Below are 20633 nucleotides of genomic sequence, written 5' to 3'. Positions count from 1 at the left end.
CTATTTCAAATCAGGAGGAGCATACAGCAAACATCAGTTTACAGCATAGCTAGATTTGAAAGACGACACTGTAAATATAGCCTCTACTTTAATATCTTCCTAATAGTGCAGTTGTTTACATTTTACCCCAAGGTTGTACAGATTTTATAAACCATTCCAAGCAAATATTAAATGCTGTAAAATACTTCCCAGGTTATAAAAAATGTTTACTAATTGCAATATTGCTGCAACTGCATTTTACTTTCTAAATATAATCAATATAGCCAATGAATATCCTCATATACACTAAAATAGATGATAAATCATCATGACTTATTCAAAGAATAAACTGCAGAGCAACAACCTACTTAAAAGGAGAAATTGGCATCATTTAATTATTTAGTAAAAAAAGCTTAAAACAATATTCAGTTCTTTGTAGTACTGATCAGAAAAATACTAGTTCTTATAATATTAAAAATACTAAAATTGTATAATATAATACTCAGTATATCTTGTCATTTATTTTTTTTTATCTTGTCATTTAGATAATCATGTATTTCATTAAAGTTAATTTTGATAGACATCCATAAACATTCTATTTTGGATTTTCTCACAGTATAACACAACATGTAGAATTATTTCAAGACATGCAAACTGAAATTTATTTAGCAAAGACTTGATATATTTCCCTAGTTCCTAAAAAGGCTGAAACCATGTTTCACATTTCCAGCTATGTTGTACTTAATTACTGCCTCTAGAAAAATATTTGTTTTAGTAGGCTCTGGACTCAAGAGCTAAAGCATTCAAAAGAGAATCATCATGCTATATAGAGAGTAAAAGGCCAATGAAGTTGTACCATTTGTAAGCAGACAAGTCTGTTTTTAATGGCACTTGGTAACATACACTTTACATAATTTTCATCCTACATATTAGTGAAAATAAGCATTTTTAATATGGTTAGCAAATGCTATTTTACTGACTCCATTAAATCTACAATAAAAGTTTACTAATCTCTGGGTTAATAAATGCATAATGTAATCAAAAGATAAATCCTGAAAAATGCATTATCTAGACAATTTTATTTTCAGCCTAGTTACTAATGTTACATGTCAATAAAATGTTTTGATTGTCAAATTTAAACTGGTTCAAAATTTAAGTTTTATTCAAGCTAAATACTTTATTTTTAAAAAGCAATTTATTTTTAAATCTCAACACTTGCATATCAATCATACTCAAATTTCGTTTTCTTCCCTGCAATCCTGGCCAGTAAGCAATTAAGACATTTATTAGTGACATTTCATGTATACAGGAAAATAGATGTGTTGATATGCAGTTTAAGGCAATTTTTTTTTACAGTGGTAGAAAGTAACGTATAAATAGACAACTAGAGATATAAATTTTTCTTTAGGAGAAAAAATTTTTATCATGGAAATTTAAGATCTCTTTATATTTTCAAGTGCCCTCTATGTTTTAAGGGAATGTTAGTTACCTTAACCAAATGTGGACCTTGGAACAGAGTGTAACTGTTTTTTGTTTTGGCTTATTCATTTGACTGTATTGATGTAACAGAAGTAAGCTTAAGTCTCTATCCACTTTAAATTTTAATTTTCAAAGCAATCTCACGATTACTATCTTTCACGATTACTATCTTTCAATAGTATAATTGTATAATGGAAATTAGCCAAAAGAATACTGGGCTCAGATTTTTTTTTGTGTTGGGTGGAGGTCAGGTGCATGCAGGCTTTAAAAAATGGAGATCAGAGAGTATCCAAATGTAAACAATACTCAAGATCAAAATGAAATCGCCCACTAAGTCTCAGAAATGTGGCACTACAAATGGGCCTATGTGTCAAATGGCTAGGTCAGTATGGCTCACACCTCTCAGTGGAGATTCAATATAGTACAGATTGAGGACAAATGTTCATACTCTCAGCCTGGCAAATTTACTTGAAGGGACAATATGGTTTCTGTAGAAGGGTAATCAAGCCTGACTTATTTGGTGGACTACTTTGAGAGGGCAAATATGCATGTGTATCAAGGAATGCCATATGTGTGATTGTAAAATGTCTTTATTTAATTTATATGTCAAAGCTTATTAAATACTTGAGTCACCGAGAAAGGTTATTTTCAAGAAGAAACTAACTTAGGAATAGAAAAACTAAAAGCAAAAATAGTATTTAAATTATACAAACTGCAGAGTGTTTCAGAGATCATTTCTGAAATTGACTATTTCTCTTTATGAGACATTTCATACATATCAAATCCCAGAGTATTAAAATTAGAAGTCATCTCTAGAAACTGACAATTTAGTACAACAAAGGAACAAAAATGTTAGCAGCAATTATTTTGAATTGTGGGACTGCAGATTATTTTTTCCGTTCTCTATACTTTTCTGCATTTCTCAAGTTCTCCCCAGAGTAGACAGTGCTTTTCTAATAAAAAAAACAAAAAAGGTATTAAAGAGTCAAGGATAAAAATACATAAACATGAAATAAAATTAACGGAACAACCATATCTTTTGGCAAATACTCTTTGGTGATGCAAAGAAGCCAAGAAAAATTTGAGAACCATGTGTTCCTATCATGTTCAAGGCTGAGAATTAAGGTGGAAGAAACCTATCAGAGTTGACTGGTGTAGTAAGGTCCTGATCTAGAAAACTGTTCTTATAAACTTTTATTCTGTTTTACAAATCTGTATCCACATCAGAAATTTATTAGGAAAACTGTTAACTCATTAAAAAAAAGAAACTAACCTACAGATTTGTAAATACATGTAACTATCTTACAATATCTTCCACCCTTTTTTAAATTATTACTTCGGAAATCAAAATTCAAGTTTAGACCAGGGGTTCTTAACCCACACCCACACCACTTGAGGAACCTGAAAAGACACCGCTATTCCCAGATCATTCTAATGAGCAACTTGAGAAATCTTCGATGTCATTAAAATACCAAGGTGATAGGTTGGTCTAAAGATTCCTTTGGCAGAAGTAACTATGATGTTCTCATAGTGTTAAAGTAAAATATAATTTGATAACAGTGCATACTCTTCAGCTCACACGCTTCTTGAGATTCCATTTTACTACTAATAATCCATAATTACTCAAGAGATGGAGTAATGGAAAGGCAGAAGCAGCAGGATCATTTCAGAATTCCCTAGGGCAACACACCTAGCTAACCAAGAGCTGTTAGCACGAATGAGTAGTGGGCTGTTAAGAATGATTCGAAAGTGTCCTGTATGTGGTGGCTCTCTCTTTAAGGCATGTGATATGCAACAGCTCAAGACACCTGCATGCAATTACCATGAGAGCTCCGTCCCTCTTAAGCGATTTCAATGATCTGACAGAACTTTCACTCTTTCCAGATTTATAGAATTAGAAAGACTAGATCTGCTTTATCTAATATATTCTAGAAGTAGGCTAGCAGTTCCTTTCATTTAAAACACCTCTCAAATATTCTATATTTTAATACTAAGAAACTAACTTTGTTTCTGTAACTTAATGAAACATATTCTATCTGGCTTTGGCTATGTAAACTTTAAAATAGCTTTTCAGTTTAAGTAGTAAACAATTGGGATGCCTGGGTGGCTGAGCGGTTGAGCATTGCCATGATCCTGGAAACCTGGGATCGACTCCCACGTCAGGCTCCCTGCATGGAGGCTGCTTCTCCCTCTGCCTGTGTCTCTGCCCCTCTCTCTCTCTCTGGGTCTCTCATAAATGAATAAATAAAATCTTAAAAAAAAAAATAAAGTAGTAAACAATGACATAATACATAGTGCTTCAATGGAGCATTCCATTAGAATTTCATGCTCAAGTTCTTAAAAAAAAAAAAAAAAATCCAACAATTCTCTTCTGATTTGAAGAGAATCCTAAACACTTATTATGATAGTGGTGTTAACAGCAAATGTATTTTGTTTTAGGGAATGAGAGCCAGAGAAAGACTATTAGTATGTGGAAGATGTTTAATGATTCACTTGGAAATGAGTTAAATGCTTTACTTCCAAATACTTTAATTCCATGTTTGACCTAACAGCTAATATAAGTTTAGGTTTCAAGTTAATTGATAAATTATATAGCTATTAATAATAAGATTCATTATTTTATAACAATAAAATGAGAATGTATGATCCAGGTATTACACTATTTTTATAACTAACTTAAGCAATAAAAAAAGAATATATAAGTGGAAATAACTTGGAAATACACTTAGGTAATGTCAATGTATTTGTTTACCAGAAAAACACTTATTTTTACTTGAAACTTTAAGTCCAAATGTTTAGAAAAACTACCTAAGAAGTCTGATACTTAATTCCAGCCTCTTTCTCAGTTCTGAGGTATGCTGGGCTAATGTGAACAAACAGTTCTTTTTTTTTTTTTAAAGATTTTATTTATTTATTCATGAGAGACACAGAGACAGAGACAGAGAGAGAGAGAGAGAGAGGCAGAGACACAGGCAGAGGGAGAAGCAGGCTCCATGTAGGGAGCCCGACATGGGACTTGATCCCAGGTCTCCAGGATCACGCCCTGGGCCGAAGGCGGCGCTTAACCGCTGAACCACCTGGGCTGCCCCAAACAGGATCTTCTGATATTACTATCAGAAATATCTTGACTTAAAAACTCATCACTAAAACACCTTTTCAACATAATCATATGTAACTATGTCACACTTAGTAGGATCTTGAGCAGAACTTCCCAACTGACACCTGTAGGCTGGGAATGGATTACAGGTGTGTGGAGATAGGGACCACCTCAGTCCTCAGTGGACCTACCATGTCGCTGATAGCACCTTCTTCAGTTCCCACCAAGGTACTGTACAAATATCGTTACTTTCTATATGTGCCACACATGAAGAGGTTAGAAAGCACTAAGATAGTGTTTATTTCAGAAAACTGGACTTTCCTTCTGTCTTTGGTGTTTCTTGTGATAATTTATCTCAATAGTTCTCAAACTTGACTAAAAAAAAAATATCATCTGGATATTTAAAAACATATACAGGCTGGGTTCTGGCAATTCTTCCAGGGACTAGGGGAAAGAGGGCCCAAGTATTGTACTTTTTCTGAAACATCCACTGACGGTTCTGACAGGAAATCAGGCTTGACAACCATGGTCCCATCTTGGCATTAACTCAAATAATTGAGGACTAATTTCATCTGTCCTCAATAAAGAATTTTTCAAGGTTCTGATGAGTTGGTACTAAAGGTTAATCAAGCTATCTGCACAAATATCAAGATGAAAAAATTCCAAACTAATTGTCTAAATGCAAGTATTCCATCTACATTAAAACATTATCTTTGTATGAGATAAAACATTAAGATATTAAATCCCCTTAAAAAATCAGCTGAATTTCATTATTAATATTATTGGTGGACTTTGCAGAATCATAGGGGATCTGGGGGTGCCAGGAATCCAACTGCCAGCTATTCCATTTGTCTAGCAACTCCTAAATATCAGTTTCAAAGTTTCTATCTTAGAAATTAGGCCAGCTACTAATGCAGAAGGAACAGGATATTCCAACTCATGACAAAAATACTTCTGAATAATTTTGGGGTAAATGGTAGGAAAGAGAAAGATCAGCAGTAACCAGAGACAAGATGGCCATTCATATCATTTACCCTTGGAAAAGATTAGTTCCTGAATCTTCCTTTAAGAGGTGGTTAAGTAGGGATCCCTGGGTGGCTCAGTGGTTTAGCGCCTGCCTTTGGCTCAGGGGGCTATCCTGGAGTCCCAGGATCGAGTCCCGCATCGGGCTCTCTGCATGGAGCCTGCTTCTCCCTCTGCCTGTGTCTCTGCCTCTCTAATAAAATCTTCAAAAAAAAAAAAAAAAAAAAAAGTGGTTAAGTAGTGGCTTAATTGGTCTTTACAAAGTTTATATAATAAATCATCTAGAATAGTGTTGGCCAATATAACCTTCTGTGATGATGAAAATGTCTATATGCTGTAGTCCAATACAGTGGCCACGTGGCTTCCTCAGCCCTTTAAATGTGACGTGTGACTGAGAAAAACAATTTTACATTTATAAAAATGTAACTAACTTATTAGTAGGCTTAGAAATTCTATACAAGTAAATTTAGTATAATTTTTTTCCCCTGATCTAGATCTTATTCCCAGAAGGGGAAAACATTTGTTCAAGCTCGGTCTTGTAATTGAGTTTGAGTTTGAATGCTGTGCTAATAGCTCCCTCCTTTTTTTGGAGCAAGCAGTCTGGATGACTCCTATCTATCTACCCCACAGAGCTTTTGTCCGAACAACCAATGAGAAGACCCATTTCTGTGCTGTCATTTTCTATTTAAATGGAAAATGGACTTTTCCCGAGTTCTTAATGACTTCTTAGGAAAAGAATATTTAAGTTGAGAATCTGTCTTAACAATAGCAAAAACCCCTGATGGCCTAATCACTGAAGAATTCATTTCTCAAGAATGTCCTCCTGCGTCTAGATCAATAAACTCTTAAGAAGTGTGGCAAGACTAAAACGCTAAAGAATTTGACATGCTTAGGGTGAAGCTCTGAGGAATGTGGGGGCCTTTATAAACAGGTCATTTAGATAATGACAATGTAAATGCCTTCCACTCTCACTCTAGGAACATCTGAAAGTCCAAGAACCTGAGATTGAAGGGTATGACTACCTATTCAAACTACTCATTGTTTAACAGGGAGCAGGAAAATTTGAAGTGACTTTTTAAATAGAGGAATGTAAATAAGTCTCTTTATAACTGGTGGGGCAAAGTACTGAGGTCTATTACTGTGAACATTTTAAAGCATTATGAATAAAATGTCCATGCTATAGATGTTTTCTAAAAGTAAAACTTTGGGAAAATATTACTATTGCTATATATTCAGGGGAATCAATGGTACCTTAGGAGATGCAGCTAGACAATATAAGATTTTCTCTTTCTCTCCAAGGGAAAAAGATGGGTTAAAAAAAGGAACAACAGGGATCCCTGGGTGGCGCAGCGGTTTGGCGCCTGCCTTTGGCCCGGGGCGCGATCCTGCAGACCCGGGATCGAATCCCACATCGGGCTCCCGGCGCATGGAGCCTGCTTCTCCCTCTGCCTGTGTCTCTGCCTCTCTCTCTCTCTCTCTGTAACTATCATAAATAAATTAAAAAAAAATTAAAAAAAAAAAAAAAAAAAAAAAAAAAAAAAAAAAAAAAAAAAAAAAAAAGGAACAACAAATTGGGATACTAATATAGGGGTCAAACCTATCTGACATTCCCTTAAAAGAAAAAGCAGAAGCATTTCTAAACTGGCTGATGCAATAAGTACTGGCTTTAGGATTGCCAATTATAAGGCCCACTTATTGTGAAACATTATAAAAATACCCTGAAGCCAGTAGGAAAAATGGAGGGTAATCTCTATACTCAAAACCTCACTTAAATTGCTGAATTTCTAAAACCCCCATTTTGAGATATATATACCTTTGGTATATTTTGAAGAAAACTCTGATGGTCTTAGGTAATTTCCTTCTAAATTATTTACTTACATAATTTATTCACAGTGAGTGTCACCTCTTTTTACCTAGGGTCTAGTAAATTTTTTTTTTTTTTTTATTAAAATCCTTTTTGGTTACAGGATACACTTTACAGATCTGATTTTTACTTCAGTGGCTTAAACTATTTTCCTTGTTTAATGACTCATTTTTTTTCATATTCAATGAACCAATGACTTATTTTTTTTCCATATTCAATGAACCAAGGTGATGTTTTAATGATCTATAAAAAAGCAAAGTTACATATCAAATATCCACTACAGTAAGAGGATTTAATGATTCATTCTTGACCACTGTTCCTTTAGCTTCAAGGAATAAATTATTATCTGATGGTACCATTTTTTTTAAATCACAGGCAACTAGAAATATTAAAAGAACTCAAAATCTATTTTGCGAAAATGTTTTATTGTGGATATGATAATTGATATGGTTATAATTTTCCCTTCTTTGCATGTATTTTAATGATACCATTTTAAAGGGACAAACATTCCAAGAGTAAAAATCTGGTATCTCTGTTAGTAAAAAAAAAAAAAATATGATTACCTCTGTTATTTGTTTTGGCTTTGGGTAAATCTGCTCTAAAATATACTTTAATTTTAAATCAAAGTTAAAATATCTTCTAGATACAGGGACCTGGGTTTTATTAATAGCAATTGTATTCTGAGTTACAATTGGCACTGAATAACAGACTTCCTATAATTAATTTAAAGATTTATCAATTTATGTTTTAACTACATAATCACACTCTTAGGTCAATCTTAAAAATGTTTTTTGGCATTTATGCTCAACTTTATTTCCTTCCTGGGCTTTGAAAATTATTAAAGAATTCTACTTTGTAAGCAGTAACTTCCTGCCTTACACACTGAGCTCCATAAATCTTTGCTGAATGAATGTTGTGAAAAAAATTAATAAAGATAAGATAGAAGCAAAAGCTACAGTCACTGGGCTACAAAAATATTTGCTTTTGTAAATACAAAATAAAACTGTATAATTACTATGCATTTAGGAGGGGTGGGGAAATTGTTTTCATTTTCCCATCTTAGATGGAAAATATAAGAATAACTCCATTGGGATCCCTGGGTGGCGCAGCGGTTTGGCGCCTGCCTTTGGCCCAGGGCACGATCCTGGAGACCTGGGATCGAATCCCACGTGGGGCTCCCGGTGCATGGAGCCTGCTTCTCCCTCTGCCTGTGTCTCTGCGCCTCTCTCTCTGTGACTATCATAAATAAATAAAAATTAAAAAAAATTTATAAGAATAACTCCAATACTTTTAAAGGAAGTCAAATAGATTTAGGAAAAAAGGAAAGAAAAATCATTAATACAATGTATTCATCTTAGCTTTGTGATTTTGGGCAAGGCATTAACTTAGAGGCCTAACTTACAGGGACAAATCTAACTGACCCACATGCTACAGAGGATATATATAGGAAGCCAAGTGGAATATTGTATGTGCTCTGGAAACTGTAAAGTGTTAAACTGTTAGAATGAACAGGTACTGGACAGATCCACAGTGTGGAGAATCAGATGCTTTTATTTTGTTTTCTTAAAGATTTTACTTATTTACCTGAGAGAGAGAGATCACAAGGGGTTGGGATAAAGGGAGAAGCAGACTCCCCACTGAGCAGGGAGCCCTACTTCACCTTCAACTTTGCCTTCGTGGAACCTGATAATGGGATTGCTTTTAAAGTAGCATTGGGAAACAGTGAGTTGCTGGCTGGAGAAAAGGGGTTTTGGGTAAGAAGTGTTTCACAGGTTGGGGTGGTGGTGGTAGAGGAGTGAGGGTCTGAGTGACAAACCAAAAAGAGACCTTATTTTGTAGCAAAAAGTTTGTGAAATTCCTGAAGTTAGCTGAAAGACATAATGTGGCAGGTGTTTTTAACATTGCCAAGATTTTGTGACTGAATGGTAATGAGGAGCTTAGCACCTATAAGATGTTATGATGGCCTCTCTTATCCTGACTCAACACCATGCAGATATTACGTATTCAGCTAAAATAATCTGTTCAGATAGTTCTACAGAATCTCATGATTTTCCTGTTTTCAGTAAAACTGTCCTTAAAGTACTTTAAATGCAGGCTTCAAGATATTTTAAACTTTAATATATGGTCATGTTGGGCAGATGAAATATTAGGAGAACATATTCTAACTCCAAGAAGCTGTCTGACCTCATTCTTCCATTTTTTAAAAAGATTTATTTATTTATTCACGAGAGACACAGAGAGAGAGGCAGAGACACAGGCAGAGGGAGAAGCAGGCTCCCCGCAGTGAGCCCGGTGTGGGACTTGATCCCTGGACTGGGATCATGTCCTGAGCAGAAGGCAGACACACAACCGCTGAGTCACCCAGGCATCCCTCTTCTTCCATTTTTATAAATTTGTGTAATTTCTACTCTTAGAGGGGCAGAACAACAGAACTGTCACAGCCTGGATCTTTCTAGGTAGGCTGCCATTGGTTTTTCTTTTCACCCACTAGGCAATCAGACTATCCAAGACTGGTGTCAGATTCTCCTAGCCATGGCTGGAGGAGGAGACTAGGTCTCACTTTTTTCTTTTCCTTTGAGGGCTTAAACCACTTTGAGTTTTGTCTAAGCAAATAGCTAAAATTAAGTTCTTGACCTTTCTCAAAGCCCAGTGAGCTCTCCTCCAAGGATGATGAGCTCAATAAATGTTATACCAATGATGTTAAAGGTGAACAATATTTTGAAACCATTTTTGCTTTTAGTTTTTTGGTAAGGGAACTGAGGGATAAGACGACAATCCAAATTTTGGACACACTGGGGTTGGAAGGTAGAACACCCAAGTGCAGATTTCTATAAGCAACTAGAAACACACAGCTGGAACTGCAGCAGGGGATATTTTAGATACCTTTGTGCCCTTCTCCACATCCTGCCAGCTCATCTTTTATTTCAGCTCTTGCTGAGCCAATAACCACTTTGTGCATGGGAACCCAGGGGTTCTCATGTATGAATAACCTCAATATGCTGGAGAGTTAGTCTCAAGGGGCAACTCTTGGTCAAAGGAGGATGGGGGCCAGTATAAATGCTCCTCCTTCTGTTGTTCAGTGGGCAATTCTGTACTGCTTTTTTCGTCAATAAGTATCAGTCAGATGAAGCCCAAGTTGCCAAGGCAGTTGATAATATATTCTCTCCTTCCCTGCTCACTCTCCTTACTTCTGTACCTGGATAGTAAATAAACTTCCTGAGAACAAGCCCACACCAAGGACACCCACATCACAGGCTCTGCTTCCTGGGAGAAACCCAGGGGCTAGATATGTGAAGAATAACTAAGAGACAACTAGTAAAATGATGTGCAGATGAATGCTCAGGTGAGAGAACACTAAAACCCAGAGAACTTCTGGGGTGCCTCAGTGGCTCAGTTGGTTAAGCGTCCGACTCTTGATCTCAGCTCGGGTCTTGATCTCAGTTGTAAGCTCAAGTCCATGTTGGGCTTGCTTAAAAAACAAAAACAAAACCAGAGAACATCCCCAGTTTAAGGCTGAGATGAGTAAAAACAGTTAACAAAAAGGGATAGATTAATTACCATAAGAAATTAGGAAAACCATCCTAATACTGTGTAGGCAGTGGACAGGCCAAGAGATCAGAATTAACACAGAGAATTTTCAATTCTAATCTACCCACTGCCTGTTAATCTAATCTTAAGAGTTCTGCTCTGACAATGTCATACACTGCTTAAGAATTTTCTGGGTATTATTCCCCTCTCCCCACTACTTCTGTGATCAAATATGCAGAGGTAGGGAGAGACAAAAAAGAGAAAAAAAAAGAATAAATGACGTGTAAGGGAGAGACAGAAAGAATTGCTCTTAATAGCAAAGCATAGGAAAATACAGATACTCTGTGCCATGTAACTAGTAGGGTTAATGTTAAATAACATACTTTCATTTTTCCCAGTTTCCTGTTTGCTTTTGCCAAATGCCTATTCTATATTGCCTAGAAACATTATCTCTCAATCATCCCTAAAAATAGAGGCTCGAAGATCCCTTGAAATATTAGAGAAAATGGGATCCTGCTTAATAGCTCAACAGAATGAGGTTGCTGAATTGACAGGAACAATGAAAGCCATCAAGAATCTTTTCAATCATCTTGTTAGCATTTCTTCCCTTACAGGGAAGCTGTCTTTCATGAACACAAAGAACAAAATGCAAAAAAGTACTCTTGGATTTTTACCTTGAATGGTTTCAGCACCAATTACATACATTCCATTAATTGTTCCTTTTTACATTTCTCTTGGCACAAGTATGTTTAAAAGTGGTCAGAGTTTATGTCTACATAGAGTTTTTTCATTATACTTTCTTAACAGATATCTCAATGCTACTACACAACTTTTGCAAATGAGAAAATCTTGCTTACTCTTCAAGATGTTTTAATAGTATTAAATCAAAATGAATTTATCTTCCCCATAAGCATTTGATACTTAAAAAAATGTACTGATAAAAAGACAGAAAGATTTAGCTATTGATTCTTACAAATCCCAAAACATTTTTATACAACAAAGAACACCATAGGTAAGTGTGGGCTATATTTTTCTTTTATTGTACTATGGCAAACTGGTTTGTCAGCAGAAATTTCCAGTTTTTCTATGAGAATCTGAGGATAGTAAGATCCTTTAGCCATCTGATGTTAAAGAATATACTCTTTGATGTTATATTTAGAAATGACTTAAGTATGTTCTGGCAGTGGGGAGACAGCTCCAGTTGGGTAGAGGTAAACCAATTTTATTAATTATTGGAACAAAGGCATATTCTTTTCACAAAGAACTTTTGAGTGCACGGGGAAGAGGTATTCCCCAACACAAGCGTGGTTGATTGAGGTAGGTCTCTTCCTTTCCGGTTCTCAAGCAAATGTTTCTGATGTATTTAACTATGATGACTCTTGAAGGGAGAGGGGTAAAGGCAGAATGTCGTAATTTTAAGGGCAATTTGTAAAAGCACATTCAACATTATGATACAATTTTATGTTTAAAAGATGAAAAAAATACCTGCCGCAGTACCAGTGCAAGTAAAGCTCAGATCTGTAGAACTCAAACTCCATTTACTGTAGCAAGTATTCTTAAAGGAGAAGGTTGGCTACTGGAGTGCTATAATAAAATCAGAGTGGGATGAGGGGTGATGGTGGTGGAGAAGGTCGGTACGTGTTTACTTTACCCACAAGGGGGCAGCATGCTGACAAAACACTTGTGAGGTCGGGCTCCAAGTTCGTTCTTTGATCCTTCTGCCCATTCCTACCACCCCATTTCCTGGTCTCAGTTCCCAGCATCTCATTTTTTGTTATCACTGCCTACACGGAAAACTAGCAGGAAGGTTTTAGGAAGAAGGGAAAGGGAACATCATCTAAATTTTCTCACAGCTCCTTTATGCACTAATAGGGAGAGTCAGAAAAAGCATGTGAGGAAGAAACAAATGCAGGGAGTAGCTAAAAATCGGGGTAAGGAAAATGAAGAAAGGGGATGGAAACGTTTTCACTTCCCATTCCTATTTATCCTCCCTTAATAACTGACCAAAAAAGTTATATACTCACTCATTTTCTAAATAGAATCTGGATGAGGTATGTGAATACATCCAGTTAGGATTATTGTATCTTAAAATTCACAAAAGTGATAAATAAACCTAGGCTGCTCTTGATAAATGTAGACTGTTGAAGAGCCTACTAACTGAGCTGTAAAAGCACAAGCAAATGAAAATAGTACTTAAAAATGAAACAAACAGCAAAGGAAATTCTATATGATTAGCACAGCTTTTCTTATCATTAAAAACATTTCCGTACAGGACTCATCTTCAGAATGGTGGTTAATTAGAAGCCAAATTATATTGTTCAAGCTATAGGGACCAGAGGTCAAGATTTCTGGATTGACTGTGTAACATGTAGATGTTCAGAATTTCAGATAAGGCATTTTTATTTTTTATTTGTGATAAGCATTCTGGAAATATCAGAAATGATTTTACCTCTGAAGCAACTCAGAAACTATACTTGGCTCTATTTTTTATTAACAGTAATAGGGATTAAGGGAGTTTCAATCAATAACAAACCTTCTTTTGACCATTTCACAAGGGGCAAGAGAAAAGCTGCATTTTGTGGCTGGCCTTAGGTTATTGCAATGATTTATTTGAGCTACAAGAATTAAGTGTTAAAAAGTGAGTACTAACTAGTACATATTCATTTGGTATGATATATTGTATAAAATGTGACCAGAGCCTTTTCCTCTTTCAGATTTTAGAATCTACTTTCCAATTTGTAGTTATATAAAAACTGGTGAATCAGTTTACAAATTAGGCAATAATGCCAATAATGCCTAAAAAAACCAACAGATTTGGTCATCTAAAATCGGTGACTGGCAGTAACAAGATTAAAAGCTGGAAATGTTTTTTTTTTTTTTTAAGAGCTGAATTAAAAATTATTGTAATTCAAAATTAAGAATTCTTTTATATAACTTTATAACCTCATAGTTGATAGAAAATGTAGAACAGTTCAAAAGTATTTCATTTACACTAAATGTAATTATCTAAAACCATAAAAAATGTTTTGATTTATTTAAAGAGAGATTTTTCTGTAGGAAAACCTTATATATTTAGGCATATCTGAGTTTCTGGGCAAAGCCACCTTTTTTCTACATATTGTCTAATTATTGTCTAAAAATGGCTCATTTTTTCCCCATCATAAACTGTTTTGATTGTGCAAATAAGCATTCAAAATCTTGTGAAGTATATCCAGTTAGGATTATTGTATCTTAAAATTCTGTAACTCTTCTTATTATCCTAAAATTTTAAAATTGGACTAAAATGACTATTTCACAATCTAACATAAGAAAAAGGCGAATTACTGGAAAACTTCTGACATGTAGCAGGAGTGGAGAGGATCAATGAAAAGTTGAGATTTTTGGAAACCACCTATAGGATCACTAGTGTGGTCCTTTCCAGTAGCACAGGCTTAGTGGAGTGTCCTTAGAGAGGACAAGGGAAATAGAAACCTCAATCGGATCTGGGTCACTTGGGCAAAGGGAAGGAAACAGAGATCTGTCTGGTAAAGGGAGTTGAGGAGAAGCATCTTAGCAAATGGTGGTATTTTTGATGTATTTAGCTGAACTTTCCTATGATTTTTTAAAAAAGTTTATTTAATTATTCAAGTAATCTCTGTGCCCAACTTTGGGCTCAAATTCGTGACTGGGTGAGATCAAGAGTCGCATGCACAGACCGGGCCAGCTAGGAGCCTCCGGTGATTTTCTAAAGGTCTGTGTTTGCAATTCCAGTTATGTTTTATTGAGGCCAGTAATAAATTACAGTGACCTACTAGGTTTATTTCCAGAGATACTATATAACTTCAGATTCATATTTATATTCTTGTTTTTCAAACCTAATTTTTGTAGTATCCCATCATTTTTCAGAACTATCTCTATTTATAGGCAAAAGCTTTTATGAATGTTATTAACCATGTATCTTAGAGCCTTTCTGGCAGTGTGGCATTTTGAGGGAAGACTTATTTTACTATTTCATTGGCTAATGTGTCTTTATTAGATTGCTTTCAAAGTGTACAATGTACACCATGGTTAAATTTCAACAGTACACTCTTTGGAGTGGTTTGGAATTTGGAGTCACAAAATACTGACTTCTAAAGCATTCCCATAGGCAAAATCATGATGAAAAGGTGGGAAAATAAAAACTATACATTAAGAGAAGTGTATTTCATTTAAATTTTTTTTAAAAACGACTGAACTTCTTTTAAAGGGTTATCCTAATGTAAAATCCCTCTTTAAATAGAACTAAAGCAGTACACTATTATTTTGCTTTAAGTAGGCAAATATAAATAAATATGTAAACAACTGTCTTATAACCTTTCTCACAGTAACTTCTTTCATTTGGTAAAATGTTCAAGTTTGAACATTTTAAAACAAACTAAAACAAGTTATAGCTTAATTTATATAGCTAAAAAATGCATTCATTAGAAGAAATTCTATGTTTAAGAACATATCAAAAATTCTCATAAAATTAAAATTAAATATTAAAGATAATTTTATAAAAACTGAAATATGGAAGTGTCAGTCCCTGTTCATGAAATGCCATTCACCCTAATCATCCACATCCATTGCTACCACTAGGTAATTCGAGGAACTGTAGGCTACTATAAAACTGTCTCTACATAGCAAAGACCAAACACCAGGAGGAGATGGCAAAAAGGACCAAAGTTATACGATTAAAAATGACCATCACACTTTCACCCATATGGAATACATAGCATGTCTCCTCCCCATGTCCTGGTCTTCCAACAAGGCATTTCCAGCTTGGTATCTATTTCTTTAACTAGGTCAGCTCCAAGCAGAGATAAGCTTTAATGAGTATATGAGTCTTTTTGGGATAAGAAAAGGGAAATCTGGAGAATTCAGTCACTCAATTTTCCAGTAACCAGCATCTGTATGGCCCCTAACATTCACACCTGTCCTTTCTAGTTGGTTGTTTTTTTGTGTGTGTGTTTGTTTTTCTGGTATTTCTGAATTCACTGTTAGGAATCTTATTCTGTCACTTGTAAAAGTCATGCTATTAGCTCTAAATGCCTGAAATATTTGAGTAGCCTGGAAAACTGTACTACATTTCAAGAGTTGTATTAGGTATTATAAGCAAAAAAATTCTACAAATCCCACCTGATGATCCAAATACATGGTGTTCCTTTGAAGATGATGTGAAAGAATTTCATTCTAGTAGGCATCAATCAAGAAACAAAGGGATAGAGAAAGAGGGTGTAGAGTTCATGAAAAGTCAATTTTGAGATAAGAAAAACAGGTAGTTTACCACAACCTACTATGTCACAGTATACAACTTTCACATACATGCTCCCCTGTAAACTGTACAGATGATATACTAGATTATTATAAAATTATACCTTGTTTCATAAGAAATTAAATAGACATGCATAGAAGCTAAAATATTAAGCAGAAAAATCCTTCAAATGGCTTTAGCAGACTCGATGTTACAAGTTTTACATGTTTATACTTTTCCATGACATAGGACTACTTCTTTGGATGTTTCTCCTATAACCAGAGGCTATTAAACCCTTTGAGAAAGGTTTACAAATGCGTTCATTCTTTTAATCAAGAACAAAAGTATCTTATACTTCATCTCTGACATTTAAAAGGTAGTATTACTATAATATATATTTGATTTTCAACTTATTACTTTCCAGGAAATCATAGGACTTTCCAATATCTGTTTTATCAGATGTGGAAGCTTCAGTATACAGCAAATGACAATACTGTTTTGAAGTCTGTATGCATTTCCTTCCTCACGGCCAAAAATTGGTGGGTGAGTGGGTTGGAAGGCTAAGAAGAAATTCATCCTACCCATATTTCCCTTTAATAAAGTATAAATAAGTGAATTCTCAAAGGGTCAATAGGAGATCGTAATGTTGCTTCAATGACTGTATGGGCTCATGCTCGACACTAATGACACCAATCAAACTGATTAATGAGTGGCTCATAATAAGTGGTAATGGCAGATGACACATACAAAACTCTTCATAGCTGACCTTTGGGCTGTGGGCCTCAAGTTTCAGCTGCATGAGCTGTGCTAACGTGTGCTCCCGGACACTACTCAGTTCGGCCTGCTGCCGTCTCAGCTTTATGAGCAGCAGCGTAAGCTCCTCTGGCTGAAGGAGTACAATTTAAGAATCCAAACAGTGGAAAACAGATTAATTGTTGTCTTAAGTGACAGATATTAAACCAAGATTTCTTGGCAAGTTTCCTCTTATGGTTGACATCAAACATAGTGCCTAGGCACTATGATGATAGGTCCTACATAAATGCATAGATATCTAGAGAAATAGAAGGAACAGTGTTACTTTAAAAGATACAGCAAAACAACAGTATATTAAGGCAGTTTCTCAGAACTCATGAGAGAATATTTAAATATTAGGTATAAAAAAGCACAATGCCAGAAAACCATTATAAAGGTTTGTACATATGAGCTATTAAAAATGGTTATTAAAAGATATTTTAAAATGACCCCTAAGACTTTTACAGCAATACAACAATATCTATATATCCAACACTATTTTAGAGAACAGAAGGTAAATAAAAAGATTTAAAATTCATACAAAACTTGGGACAGTATCTTCATATCATTATTATTATTATTATTATTTTTTCTTCATATCATTAAACTCAGTACCTGGGATCTATTAATTGCTTCCCAGTTATATTTTTAAATGTCACTGTTAGTGTATTCACAAGATATTTTAAATGACCAAAAGATCAATTTTTTTTTTCAATTTTTATTTTTTAAGGGAAAAAAAAAAGATAGCGTTTAATACAAATGAAAAGGTTCCATGACTTCATAAACCTTCCTCCCACACTCTGGGGAAGGCAGAGAAACTTCTGGTTCCTGATTGGCTACCATGATCCCTAAAGGGAATAAATTTTCAAAGGTAGATAAAATTCCTTTACAGATCAAGCTGATATATTTTTCTTTGTTAGAAATGCAATAAAGTATGGTCATTGGCAGTCTTATAGGTCATAAAATATTTGGTGGTTTGTTATGATTAAAAACTGCAGATGGGCCAGAGGGGAGACTCTCATCCCGTCAGGGCTACAGGGTGCTTTAAAAACTTCGAGGCCAAAAAGTGATCCTGAGATTGATTTGTCTTGCCTGCACTACAGTGTTAACACTAGTTATCTTCTGTTCTGTTCATTTGCTGTTGCTGTTTGTTTTCTATACAACTTTTTTAAGGGACAGAAATAATTTTTGTTATCTAAAATTACATTAACTTTAGATGAAAAAAATGTCAGAAGTAAACCATAGTTACTATGGGATTCTTGAGATAAAGCCATCTACACAGATGAGACAACAGTCTTTTATATTAAAGAGTCAAAGAACTTGTATGTGTGTGACTTAAGAAATTTCATAACAAGGAAAGAATAGCTGCTTTTGCCCTGATGCCAACCACATCTGGTGACCTTGTGACTATGGGACAGTCTGTCTTATGACTACCATATCAAGCTCTTGTACCACCATTATCAAGGGTGGTAATAAGGATTTAGTTATTCTAAAATTCAGGGTGATATTTGAAAGAAATACCAAAAGCAATCTTGAGAGACTCTGGTTTATTATTTCCTGAGTTAAAAAGATAAAGAGATTTTCAAAAGGACAAAAGGTTCCAGTAAGTTTCCTATATACTTAACTTTTGAGGCAAAATAAAAACAGGCACATTTTGACCCACACAAAAGGAGGCGATAAGTGAATTTTATCCTAAATATCCACTAGAGGGAGCAAGGCAGAAGATTAAAAATTCATGAGACTTAGCATTATTTTATGATATAGGTCTTGTTTCTTTGTGAGATCAATAATATTTAAAAATTACAACACTTAAAAGTTTTTAGTTTTAATCAAGCAATATTTATAACCTTTAATAAATAAGCTTCCAGTAGTTTAAAGCCAGACTATCTTCTTCAGGTCTAAGCATGTAAAAGATAAAAGATGAAATAAAAAAAATGTCTGCAAAATACATACGACATGAATTTGTTTTGATTCCTTTAGGAAGAGAATTTTAAATGAGGAACAACTATCTAGGTCCTCAAATTACATCTTCATAGGACCTGAGACTATCTACTGGTATTAACCACAGATAAAATAAAAGAATGCCATTAAAATAAAATGAAGTAATGAAAAGTCATCTTTTCTCTTTAATGTGAAGAATAATAGTGTCCTGGTGATATAACTCCTTCCCAATTTGATCATACCGATGATGAAACAATGACGGTAGGTACTTGCTAACACCTAGTGTATTATTATAGTTTCTCTCTGCATAAATAATATAAATCAGATTTTTTCCCCTTGAAGTAGTAATCTTTACAAAACTTCATGGGAGAAACTTAATGGGCCTGTAGTGTGAATACACATGGTTGTTTGCTTGCTGGATTTGTTCCACTAATCAACTTCTCCAACTTCTGTTTTAAGAAAGGGGAATTAACATCCAGTGAAGTAAAGAAACCCACGGAGGTTATACAGCAAACTTTGAAAATATAATCTTATATTTGGGAATTCAGACATTTAGGGAGACATATCCAGTTAGACAATGAAATGGTTACACGAACCCAAATTCTTCTGATGAGCATCTCTTCCACAAAAGCAGCATGGTTTTTCTTTGGGAGGAACCTCTCTCAAAAATTCAAACTCAAAAGCTTTGTCAGATATGTGCTATCATGTAGCACATATATAAAACATGATATGATAAGTAAAAATACTGAACTCACCGTTTTGCCTTGGAGGCTCTGGGGACTAATAGACTGTAAAGTCAGGCCAGCTGGCATTGACCTCCTGTCAGGCACATAGACATGCTAGGAAAATAAAGGTACAATATAAATTCTGTGGTCCATGTCAACGATGAGAAATCTTAGGGCTTCATTATAAAATATCATTAAAATTTGTTATTATTGCTTATGAAAGTAGATATTAAAAGTTGCTTGCGAAGTGGTATCTGAAACTGTATCAATGAACTTTTTATACTCTGTTACATTAACACCTATTGGTTTATAGACATACCTGGGAGATATTGTGAGTTCAGTTTCTAACTACTATAATTAAGTGAATATTACAATAAAACAAGCCAAATGAAATTTCTGGTTTCCCAGTGCATATTTAAGTTATTTATACTATGCTGCTATTAAGTATGAAATAGATTATGTCTAAAAAATGTGTATGCCTTAATTTAAAGATACTTTATTGCAAAAAATGCTCACCATCATCTGAGCTTTCCATGATTGTAATCACTGATCCCATATCACCACAACAAATAGTAATAAAATGGTTTGAAATATTGTGAAAATTGCTAAAATGTGACACAAACATGAAGCAGCAAATTCTGTGGGAAAATGGTGCTGACAGACCTGCTCAACCCAGGGTCGTACAAACCTTCAATTTGTAAACAAACAAACAAACAAAACAAAACAAAAAAAAGCAGTATCTGCAAAGTGCAACAGAACAAGGTATGCTCGTGTTTATGCTTTAAATGGATTTTTTACTCATTTTTTTGTGTAATATCAAACACTGGTCATGTGGAAAATACTGGTTCATTGAGATGTTGACACATATCAATATACAATATCAGTAACACACAATTGTTAATACCATCACTGATCTTGAAGCACTGGAAAGCTGTCAAGCTCACAGTGGCAGAT

General features: G+C 34.8%; 1 protein-coding gene across 12 annotated transcripts in view; it reads right to left on the bottom strand.

The window, feature by feature from the left end:
* PLEKHA5 (pleckstrin homology domain containing A5) overlaps positions 1–20633 on the bottom strand; it is a 242104-nt gene that overhangs the window by 52947 nt on the left and 168524 nt on the right. For 7 of the 12 annotated variants that reach the window (XM_038576964.1, XM_038576947.1, XM_038576948.1 and 4 more), the window contains 3 exons: positions 19710–19793; positions 16988–17107; positions 16107–16160 (listed from right to left, as the gene is read on the bottom strand). In XM_038576964.1, the coding sequence (XP_038432892.1) occupies positions 16107–16160; positions 16988–17107; positions 19710–19793 (258 nt within the window). The remainder of the gene's footprint in view (positions 1–16106; positions 16161–16987; positions 17108–19709; positions 19794–20633) is intronic. The other 5 variants (XM_038576951.1, XM_038576954.1, XM_038576957.1 and 2 more) reach the window with 1 other exon arrangement.

Source organism: Canis lupus, chromosome 27 (genome assembly GCF_011100685.1).
Source record: "Canis lupus familiaris isolate Mischka breed German Shepherd chromosome 27, alternate assembly UU_Cfam_GSD_1.0, whole genome shotgun sequence".
Taxonomy (NCBI): Eukaryota; Metazoa; Chordata; class Mammalia; order Carnivora; family Canidae; genus Canis; species Canis lupus.
Note: the sequence above shows the minus strand (reverse complement) of the source record. Positions and strands in the feature narration are given on the sequence as shown.